Source organism: Stegodyphus dumicola, chromosome 3 (assembly GCF_044657685.1).
Source record: "Stegodyphus dumicola isolate Sdum_Otavi_A_Nest chromosome 3, ASM4465768v1".
NCBI lineage: Eukaryota > Metazoa > Arthropoda > Arachnida > Araneae > Eresidae > Stegodyphus > Stegodyphus dumicola.
The window spans coordinates 214,757,481-214,769,725 of record NC_140770.1 but is presented as its reverse complement, the minus strand read 5'-3'; the positions used below and the strand labels follow the sequence as shown (position 1 = coordinate 214,769,725).

At 31.6% G+C, this 12,245-nt stretch overlaps 1 protein-coding gene across 5 annotated transcripts in view; it reads right to left on the bottom strand.

Moving 5' to 3' along the window:
• Positions 1 to 12,245, bottom strand: part of LOC118203893 (uncharacterized) — a 233,753-nt gene that overhangs the window by 181,033 nt on the left and 40,475 nt on the right. For 4 of the 5 annotated variants that reach the window (XM_085813842.1, XM_085813846.1, XM_085813845.1 and 1 more), the window contains exons 7-8: positions 10,694 to 10,859; positions 6,016 to 6,110 (exon numbers count right to left, since the gene is read on the bottom strand). In XM_085813842.1, the coding sequence (XP_085669968.1) occupies positions 6,016 to 6,110; positions 10,694 to 10,859 (261 nt within the window). The other variant, XM_085813843.1, reaches the window with a different exon arrangement.

Genomic DNA, 12,245 nt, shown 5'->3' with positions numbered 1-12,245 from the left:
TACAACAGTGTTGGGAGACCTAATGAACAAGAACAAATGTTGCACAATCAGTTTAATGAGAAACTCATAGAAAGTGCACAAAACGAATAAAACTGAAAACTTGGCGTTCAAGCGTTAATTCGAACTCAGACTTTGATGGCAAACACTCAAATGCACATCTTTGGTTGGTAAGGTCTTAACCTTGCAAATGATTGCAACAAGTTAATTATCTAAATTATTAGGGGAGAAAACTAAACTGATATCAAGTATCAAGGTAGCAGTTTTTTTCCTCTTAGCCATCTTCTATCCTGTCCTCCTGGACTTACAGTGCTGCGCTCATTTTACTTGAAATGCCCTTCTATGGAACAAGAAGTTCTGACAACCGGAGCATGAACTTTTCATGCTTATCTCGGCATGCAGCTGAAGTTGGAGTTAGTTGATAATATTCAGCCCTTGATTAGATAATTAACTTGTTGCAATCGTTTGCAAGGTTGAGACCTTGCCAACCAAAGATGTGCATTTGAGTGTTTGCCATCAAAGTCTGAGCTCGAATTGACACTCGAATGCCAAATTGAGGTAGCAGTTTTTTTCCTCTTAGACATCTTCTATCCTGTCCTCCTGGACTTAAAGTGCTGCGCTCATTTTACTTGAAATGCCCTTCTATGGAACAAGAAGTTCTGACAACCGGAGCATAAACTTTTCATGCTTATCTCAGCATGCAGCGGAAGTTGGAGTTAGTTGATAATATTCAGCCCTTGATTAGATAATTAACTTGTTGCAATCGTTTGCAAGGTTGCGACCTTGCCAACCAAAGATATGCATTTGAGTGTTTGCTAAAGTCTGAGCTCGAATTGACACTCGAATGCCAAATTTTCGGCACTGTTGCAAGTTCAGGTTGGAATTCTAATATTCCTCTTTTCTGCCTCTCAGAGTGGAATGTGATGCTATGTTCTATGGTAATTATTGCTTACCTCGATTAGTACTATTACCACTCTTGTTGTAAAAATAATTTAGAATCACTCTGTATATCATTACATCAAAGTATATTACTGTCTGAATAAAACTATAAATTTATATGTAGAAAGAAATGCTTGCAATTTGTATGCTTTGACAAAATTTCATCATAACCATCATATTTTATTTTGAATGCAGAGGTCAGTGTGCACAAGAACTAAAGCAAGAAATTTTGCAATCCATTTGTTATAAGAGTATTTTAGTACATCATCTGCATGCCGATGAAAAGTAATCAAATGAATGACATGAACTGATGAAAAACATTTTTCTGGCTATCTTTACAGATTTACAGTACTATTTTCTTTCCTAACATATGGGAGGAAGAAGAAAAAAAAAAAAAAAAAAAGTCTCCCCCAACCCCATTTTTTTGCATACATATTCATATATCTACTCTAGTTTAAACAAAGGACATGAACATTTGTAATTACACTAGATGACAGTTTTTGCATGTTAATCCCAATTTTTCTTCACAGAATTTCATTGATGTGTATGCCTTTATTAAACAATAAAGTGAATAGTTGTTGTAAATGAGATACGATTATCTTTCAGCCAATTTTCAAGCCAAAGTCTAATACTCTGCTGGCAATTTTTGGAAGAACTTTGGTTGTTTACGAATTACAACTGTACAAAATGGAAATTTTCATATTCCTTATTTGTTAGGTACCCCTCGTTCTGAAGGAATCCATTGCTTTCTTTCTCATAAATCAGTGAAAAGGGATAGTGATTTAAAAAATTACTATTAAATATAAAATGTGTAATTCCATGTATCCTGAAACGCATGTGAGGTATATTTATGCATGGGTTAGCTATTGCTATCATGTATATTCAAATGGCAGTTCTAGTAAACGTTGAAACCAAAAGTGCAAATATCAGAAAATATGCTAACACTCATAATATAAAGCATTATTTGTTGCAAAATGTTAAGATATGCAGATGAAATGCCTTTTAAATTACTTGCTTTGTTACACTGATGAGCCATGCATTTTCATAATAGTGAAAATTAAACAAAATTTCTTATCTCTCAAGTTTGATCTTTATTTGTAACAGACAGAATTTTATCTCTAACTGAAAACATGCAAATGTTGCAGAAACTTAAAAATGTAGTGTCTAATGTATGAAGTGTAAAGAATTTGATTTTAATAACTTAAAAATAACTGTAATATTTCACAAGGCAAAACTTTATGAAAATATTTTCTTGGCCTAAAGGCAATTGAAAGAAAAGAATTCTTTAAAACAGGCAACTTCCAACAGAATGCTTTTTCCTTTAGTGACAAAAAAATGTTTTGCTTATTTTATTTCATCTAGAAGAACAGCTCCTGACTTGTGGTATGCAGTGGCTTACTCGGGTGCATGAAAAATTTAACAGTAATGGAAGAAGACAACAAAGTATCACAATGAATTGATAAAAAAAGTGTTAAATAAAATGCGTAAGAGTTTTGAAAGTAGAAACCCCAGTTCTCTTTGAATAATACTATATGTGTAATTATGAAATCTGAATTTTTATATAGAAAATAGACATATATTGTATGAAAATGATAAAAGTACTTTATTTGAACTATTGTTCATTGCTAGCTATAAATTTTCTCCATCTCCCTGTCAATTTATGAATGCCACTCAAGAATAAAAAAAAAAAAGCTGTTGCTCTTTTGGTGTCAAATCCGTCGTGAAGCCATTTTTGCACATTTTCATAGGAAGTGACTGCTCAGCAAGTGCGTGTCCCATCGACGCAAATAAATAGTAGTCAGACGAACCAAGTCAAGTAAGTAAGCCACATGTGCATGTATTTCCCAAATGAATGCCTCAATCGTTTCCTTGACCGTTTTGCTTTGTGAGATGACGCATTGTATCATGAAGCAAAATCAGTTTGCGTTGCCTTTCTTGATATTCTGGTCATTTTCAATAATTTTATGCTTGATTAAAATCAATCATTTGTTGTCAGCAGCTTTCAATATTAACGGTTTCACCAGCTCATTATAGATTGCATTCTTCTAATCCCACCAAACACAGAGAATTGCCTTCTTTCTATAGTGATTTGGGCTTGCAATCGATTTTGATGGTTTGCCTGGAGTTACCCACAATCTTTTATGCTTAGGATTCTTAAAATAAATCTATTTTCCATCACCTGTGACAATCTGATGGAGAAATGACTTTCTTATGTATTTGGCAAGTAGCACTTTGCAAGTTGTTTTTCGGTTTCCAAACTGTCTTTCATTCAATCCATATAAAACCCATTTTCCCATGGCTTTCAAGCGTATGTAGGCAGATAGGCAGACTCTCATATTACACTTAACATAAGATAACATTAGTGGTGCTTCCTTCTTAAAAAAAAAAAAAAAAAAAAAAAAAAAAAAAAAAAAAAAAAGGAGGAAAAGAACTTATGTAATATTGCCTATTACTCTTCTACCATCTGAACTTTTCAAACAAAGATTTTAAATGATTATTCCCATGTAAGGTAAATAGTAAATAAGTAGATAAGATCCCAAACTGCCACCAAATATATAGTATTAGTAAAAGATCCCATCTCTAAATTCAGGGGGTCGGTTGAATCGTTAAAACATCCCAATTGGATGAAGAGCCGATTCAATCCCTCCCAAACCACCAAATGCAAACTCTTATCCAAACAAGGGTGCGATGGTGAGTCTGAAAAATAAATTAAATAAGGAGGACAGTTTTCCTTAAACCAAGTGGTATATATAGATTTGATATCTATATTCCAAAATACAGCTGTGAGAGGGAATTCCCTGCATAGTTTCTTTTACCCCCCCCCCCAAAAAAAGAACTCGCAGGGCGTCTCATTGCTTGTTTCTTGTGGTTTCAAATTCACCTTACCTGTAGGTGTTTAGCATACATTAGGAACCCTATTATGCCAGACAGCCCTTTATATAGAAGGGCTTGATCGAAGTTGATGTAGGGAAACCCAAGGAATTAGTTTCTATGGACAGAAAACACCGGACATCGTCCCAGGAAGTGAATAGGTGTTTCCTCCTCTTCTTCTTCTCCACAAGCTGGGCAGGCAGGAGATTCGACAAGACCACGTTTGATGAGATGCTTGGCCAGATAAGCATATCCAGTAACAATTTGAATTACCTGGTGTTAGTTCTACTGAGATGTATGAGTTTACTCATATTACACTTAACTGATCTGCGAATTCTTGCTGGATTTGAGTGTCATCCTAATCCAGGAATGCTTGCAATTAACTGTCTTCAAACTCGTTTGGCAGTCTTCCCCATTTTTCGTTTCTCACGTCAATATTGCTACTTTTGAATTTCTTAAACCACTCAAAAGCACTGTAATTTACGAACAGCATGCCCACTGCAAGCTTCGACAAGCATTCAATGTGATTTTGCAGCATTTTTCTGTAAACGGTAACAGAAAATTTATGCTGTCCGCAAATTGTCATTTGTAGGCACAAAACTCGATATGTTCAACGCTATTAAAAGCTATGCTGTTATATGAAACTTATATTGTTGCGAGTTAAAAATCTTTGTGAGCTGATTAAGAAATAAAATGGCGCCAATGATGCAGTTTGAAGGTAACTATTGACAGCTATTGCAGGTTTCACATGGAAGGTCACCTGGTCCATATGGAAGTTTTATCAAATGAACGTGCAAAATCTTTGTTGCTGATGCATCATTTGAAAACCAATTATGAAAAAAATCTTTCCCTTAATTAATTTTGTCACTTAATACATATAATGGAAATGTAATTGAAAGATTTAAAAATAACATTTAATGCTGTACTATTACCATTTGGTGAACAACCTGTTAAAAAAATAACAATCTCTTCTCAAACAATACACTTTCTAGAAGAAACAAGGATATGTCTGATGACTTTTGAATAGACAGTAAATGAGAATAAAAATGTCTTTTTTATACATGCTGATGAGTGAGTTTCATGGCGAAGTGCAGATTGCAATTTTATTGAGGAAGCATTTTCAATAAAAGACACAAATTATTACCAATAAAATAGCTACAAATGCTTTTTCCGCCTTTATTAGCACATAATGTTAAAAACGTTTTAACAACTAAATTAATGAAATAGGATATTGAAAATATACAAATCTAACTATATCTGACAGCAGTGCTGTTTTAGATTTCACAAAATTTTAAAATTCATCAGAAGTTTACTACTGGCAGTCATCATGAAGTTTACCATTGACAATAAAAAATCCCATATTAACCTTTTTTCATTTTTGGATACTCTATAGAATATTAACAGTTAATTTTCTTCCTATTATGCATGTCTTGATGAGCTGATTTATACATACAGATGCTTCTCACTTTTAAGAAATTTCACAGATAAAGGAAAAAAAAAAAAAAACCTGTAAAAAGAGTTTGAAGCCTCATTTTTTTTAAAAAGCAAGACCCTAATTCGGAGAAAATTTCCGATAAATAAAGTCTGCTGTGCACAAAGTCATACTTTACTATCATCTTATTTAAGATGAAAGAAAGAAAACCTATTCAGACAAATTTAAACACTTGTTTTCTTACGAAAGACATAAGAAATTGGGCACTGCTAGCCCCAAAATCCATCTGCCATCAACATACCAACTCTTTTCACCTGCCATACAGTGTCCTTTTTGCAAATTTATTTGTTCATGAATTTTTCAGATTGTCAGTCAAATGTTGGCTTACCCCACCTATGTGAAGATTTACTAATCTCATCCTCATCCCATCGATACATGCCAAGACGACAATCCAAGAAATATGCCATACAGTAAATTCTTTATTCAATAAAATTTTTTATTTGCAGTGACCACACAGTATTTAAAATACATCACTCATTTGTTTTCGTATTCTTAACTATTTATTTGTAGTATTCAGTAGCCTTTAGGAAATATGCGTAGTGAATCTAGTAACATTTTGTGAACAAATTGGTGATATGTTTGGTTCTTTGGAATGTAATTCATTCACAAGATGAGAAGCATCTGCATATATATATACACACACACATTGGGAAAACTGAAAATTGGAAGATATTTTTTGTTAAGCTGATGTTAATTTTCCAAAAGATAATTCATACCTGTAAGTTAGAGCAAGTGTGAAGGCCGTGACTGCTTCTTCATAGCGTTCTTCTTTGTATGCCTCAGTTCCTTCATTCAAGAGTAATTCGCTTTCCTAAAAATGAAAAACAAGTGGATGAACGAATATTTACACATGCCAGATAATGAAAGATGAATCCAAATAAAATGAAACTAAAAATATAACCCTAGTTTTAAAATGGTTTTTAATAATATACTTGAACATGATCTTCTCATATGTTTACAAATAATTTAAAACTCAGAGTAACTTGACCAAAATATAGCTATGAAAAACTTGGAACAATGATAAGTGATATTACTGTGATGAGCGAATAAGCAGAAATTTTTTGTTTGTAGAATATTTATAGCAAAGACTGAAATAATAACTGTATTACATTTCAGGACAGCCATACACTTATGACGGAACCTGACAAGCAAACATATAGCACACAAAATTTCTTCTGATGGGCTAGAAGCCATTCATGCATCTCTGACTGAATCTCATCATTCACTCAGAAGTGCACCCAACACTCATCTCCAGCGAAGAAATGCTTCACCATGAATCTCACGCTAAAGGAGATTTTAGCAAGCATCAAGACTTCTTTCATTAACTCATTGACAATGGCATGTTGCTGAACTAAAAACCTTTCACAGAAGGGTGTGTCATATATGCATCAGACCCAAATGTCGCTAGCAGCTGGGTGATGCACTAGTGCATCGCCATTTACATTGATCTTCCAGATGGGTGATGCAAATATGCATTCTCAAACATACACATTCTTTTAGAATTATTTTAAATAATTAGATGGCACTCCATGTCCACTATAGTTAGCTTTTTTGAACATATACATTGTTGGTCTTGTGTCTACGAACTACTTTCTGAATCTGGCAATTTGTTTTGATGACATAAGTAAACAAAACCCAGCTAACGTGTAGTTGACTTCACGTGACATAAAGCATTGAACAGTTTCCGATGCTTCCATTTTTTTTTTTTTTTTTTAAATCCCATGGAAAGATTGGGAGTGGGGCTGTGGTTTTAGGAACTCTAGTTTGTATTCAGCTTGCATCTTCTTTAGATAGCAGATGCAAGTTTTTTGCATTGGGTAATAGAGTTAAACGAATAGTGCGATGTCAAAGAGAAAGAAGTTTTTAATGGAAGAATAGCATATTTTAATTGTAAAGCCCACGAGTGTTCATTTAAGCCCATGAGTGACTATTTTGACACCAAACACTCTAGATTTAAGTGAGCATAGCAGTTTTGATACTGAAATTTTCTCAGACTGAATTGGAAGTTTGTTTTGCTTTCACCTCATAATCCAGCAGAACAAAGATTACTCCATCATGAACTTGATATGTTAAGTAATTGAAGCCTTATGAAATTACAGGAACTGCAGAAGTAAACTTTAATTCAATGTCAAGTTATGAAAATGAAACTGATTTTTTCACCATTTTTTCTCGATAAGCTAATGAACATAATAGTTGAAGAAACTAATAATTTCTATGAACAAAAGATGAGTGAAAATCCATCTTCATTCACAATCAACATACTCTTCTAAATGTGTCTAAAATGAGGGGATTCCTAGGATTAATTAAAGCTGGGCTGGAATAATTAATAGGTTTGACCTGAAAATGTGTTTCATAAATAATGAAATTACAGCAATTAGATGTACACACTGTCTCCTTTCTGAATCATTTATGCTATAATATTAGATCATATATTTCATTATTTTTTACGTATGTTTAGATAGAGATTTAAGTAAGTTTTTTGCAACAGTTCATCAAGATGAGTCAAATATTTCATTCTGCATTTTGATTTTGATTAAATTTTTTCAGATATTCTGTATTTATGATTATATTAGTGTTAGATACTATTACCAAAAAAAAAATTATTTGTAATGAATATTTTTTTTAAGTTAGGCCTAGAGACGTGATATATCTCGTTTTGCAAGATTGTATTACTGCAAAAACACACCGTCTCCAAAGTGAGTTAAGGTAAGCACATGCCCTCTTGCAAGAGGATTAATTGCTGATGCATATAGGGATACACCTGTCCTGAAGGGGTTAAAGTGTCAGGTATTTCCATATTCCATATTTTGCACACACTTTAGAGAACTTAAGCTGATTTTCTGATATATATTCTCCACAGTTGCCATGTTGTCATTATTGAATAGGTGGATCATTACTGAATATTAATGTTGAATCAGGTCCCTGTATAATTCATGATATCATAATCTCCACAACTGCAATGTTGTCGGCCATGACAGCCAGACTAGGAAGAGAATATTTTACCATTTTACCTTCTAGTCTTCCTCTACCTATTTGCACACTTACAAAAGATTCCCATATCTGACAGCATACTAAATACTAATCTGGTCATGAACTACTGCAAGTTTCATTCTCATTCTCCACAAAAATTTCAAAACAATTCATTACTCTTGTTGTAAACTGTTTACTATATTTTTATGCATGCCACAGGCATGTAAACACCATGCATTGGTAACCCAGTGTCAATGCCTTGCATACTTATGACAGTGATACTCTACTGGTACTATTATACTTATCTAGTGATATTCTCGAGTACTGGTTGTACAAGAAATTTTCACTGCATTTTTTACAGTTTCCTTCAGAACTAAGTAATATATAGTATTGCATGATACAAATTCATACAGACCTCTTTAAATAATTGAACCAAATAGTTGAGCCAAAATTGCACAGAGCTCAACAGTATAAAACAGACCAAAAGTTATGATGCAACTTATTTTAATTCATAGTAACTCATAGCCTTGCCTTCTATTCATAGGGTTGTTTAGGAAGGGAAAGTACTTTTGGAATGCTTCAGAAAAAAAAAAATTGCTCCAGAGGCTCTAAAAATGCTTTTCCTGGCTTCCCAACCGGCAAAAACTTTTTCTCGCTTATAACTTCCAAAATGTTGTCAAGGCCCAGTGGGAGGGTTTCAGCCTGCAACAATGGTTTTACTTGCTGTGTTCACAAGCCCAACTTCAATCATGCAAAATTAAAATTTCTACTTAACAGTATAGTAAATAAACACAAATGCAGTAAATGTCCAACATTCAAGAATATATTTTTAAAAAAATGAATCTACAAAGTACATAGAATAGCACATCACATTACAAAAGCACATATAAACCAAACAATAAAACATACCTGTATAAAACTTTATAATGGTATAAACAAAATTCTATGAATGGAACACAAAGAATCAGGATTAGGTTTTCTTTATAAAAACATTATTATCATTACTTTAGTCTAACTGACATGTTATGAATCAAATTATTCAATTTAAAAACAGTTTTGCAAGGAAGAATAATCTCACTTTTACAATTACATTATTAATTACAAGCTTATGATAAAATACATTATTGCATGTATTTTACATCCATATTTATGCATATTATCTGCACAAAAAATTCATGAGGTTTAATCTTAGATGGTGAATTTGCATTCTCTCTGTTTTGATTGAAGCATTATTAATATAGTTCTTTTTCCTGTTAACTTTATGTTTTATAATATACTTTTGAATGAAAAAATTTAAAGTCCCATAAAAGGATATATTATATTTCATCATAAATTTATAAAAATTGCATTTCAAAATGAAATGTTGAGAAAAAATTTACATAAAACTTTTACCTATTTTTATAATTTATTCAATTTCTCCCATTTTGCACTATACTATATATTTCATTCCAAATAATTGTAAATATTAATTTTTAAAGTCTGATGGTTTCTGAGATTTAAAAAAAAATGAAATGATGAACAGCAAGTGCTAATCTATCTATAAGAAAAAGAGGGAAAGAAATAGGACTTATAAAAAGAGGAGAAGACTTCAATATCAAACTTAATTTCATTGCAAATTATTCTTTCTAGCAAGCAGAGAGAAATATACAAAATCAATATGAGAGAAATAGTATAACATAAAATGAGATCACATCTTAACACAATCATCTGATGCTAAGGAAGACGCAAAACTTCCCTCTCTGCTTAAAGTCATATGCAGCATTTTAAAAAAAATGTAGAAAATTGTACAAGCAGTATTTTTTATTGTTCTTGTTTTAGAAGGTTTGTTTTATAATTTGTAACACTTTGTGAAAAAAAAAATGTTTCAATACTAAGTTTTAAAAATCTAAATCAAATTTTGGAAATGTCCACTTCAGAACAGCTATTGTCATCCACAAAGAGTGTGCATGAAAAATGTAAGCTTGATAGCTTTTCAGGAAATAGCTTTAAAATTAATGACAATATTTTGATAACAGCTGCAACAAACTAGACCAAACTAAATAGAAGTTTATAATAAAATATTCTAAATTGAAATGCTAAGCTAAAACAACATTTAACAAGAAGTAAAAAATACGAGCTTTTGCAAAAACTTCTCCTTCTTCAACCGGAATCCATTTCATCTTCAGCTGATGAAGCAGACAGATCATCTGCAAAAGCCCCTTTTTTAAATTCATGATTTTAGCATGTAAATCTTGATCATATTACTTTTAACACATCCAACCTAACAGTTCTTAAAAACTATAATGAAAATGTTTCATTCTTTACAGCATCACATTAAATTATTTTATAAAAGAGAATTGCATAAGGAAGTTAATGGGTAGGGTAAACAGATTTTGTAAAAGGATATGTTATAAAGTTAAAACAAAAGAATAAAAATTTTCTTACAGGTGCACTTTGTAATTGCTTCACAAGTTCTTTCACAGCAGTCTTTAAGCTCATCTTTATACTAAGTTTTCTCACTAGAAAATATTTTTTTTTTTCCATGATATATTTATTCAATGCATAATTTTCTCCAGACAAACATTTTTCTTCTAATTCATAAGCTAAATAACTGGAAGAACTTACCAATTAATAATATAACAATAAAATAAAACTTTACATTCTCTTCATCAACATCTTCAAAATTCTTCCTACAAAATTGATAGCAAGAAAATTTAACATTCTCAACACCAGTTTTTAAGCAGTATAAAACATACGAAAAAGTTTTATTGGTGTAAATTAAAAAATAAAATTATAGCCTATTATTAAAACGTCCATTAACAAAGATATCAAATGTATTTTTAGCAACTCTTCTGCAAGATATGAAAAGAGAAATAGAAAATGAGGTGCACAATATTTTGGTAAAAGGCCAATTTTTTTTATTTTAAGAAAATTGACTTTTAATAATTCTCACATTTTCAAAAAATACCACTCAAGCTGCCAATAGTTTAGCTGTAATGAAAGAATCTGAAAATAATATGTTATATTCATGAAAGATTTCAATACGATTTCTAAAAACCTTCTTATATCATACAGAATCAAGAACTATATTCAGCATATTATTCTTTTCCTCAACATCATCTAATTACTAACATGCATATAAAATATGTAAAAGAATATATACATTAATATTTTTTCACTCTTTGAAGGCACAAACAATAGTTATTAAAACTGGTTATATTTCCAATATTTTTAATGCTTTTCGAGGAATGTACAAATCACCTCATTTAGCAAGACACGTGTGTCACAAAAATTTTAATTCTTTCAGTTCAAATCTCTGCACTATGTTCCAGCTGTTACAAATTTCAATTTCTCACAAATCTTTAAAGCTTACTTTTCATTATACTAACAACAAAATAATGCAAAATATATATCTCATCAAGCTCTAACTCAACAGCATATACATCTTTAAAACATCTTTAGAAAACTGCTTTCATTAATTCCAAATAGCACTTTTAAATTAAATTTCAGAGTTTTAATTCTTATGAATATAATATTTGAAATTTAATTTTTACATCCAAACAAAAATTAAAAAATTACTAATTTACTATGTTAGAATGCAAAATTTTAAAACTACATATTTCAGTGATATCTGATAACTTAATTAAGAAACCTAAATTTTTTACCTTTGTAGATACTCTTAAATTTTAAAGTCTCAACATGGGATGAAAAAACAAGTTTACCTTATCTACTTACACCATTATACAATACAGTTAAAAACAAGTAAATAAATTTAGATATGTTTCACTTAAGGAAACATATACTGCTGGCAATTAAAAAATTGCACCAGGAAGGAAAGCAAATTGCAATCTTATTTATTGTATATATACAGTATAATGGGAAGAAGACAGTCGGAATCTCTGACAGCAACAATGGATGCAATTCATTTTGGGCATTGGGTCAAACTCGGCTTGGATGACAGATACTTCATTCCATGCTGCGCCAACTACATACCAGA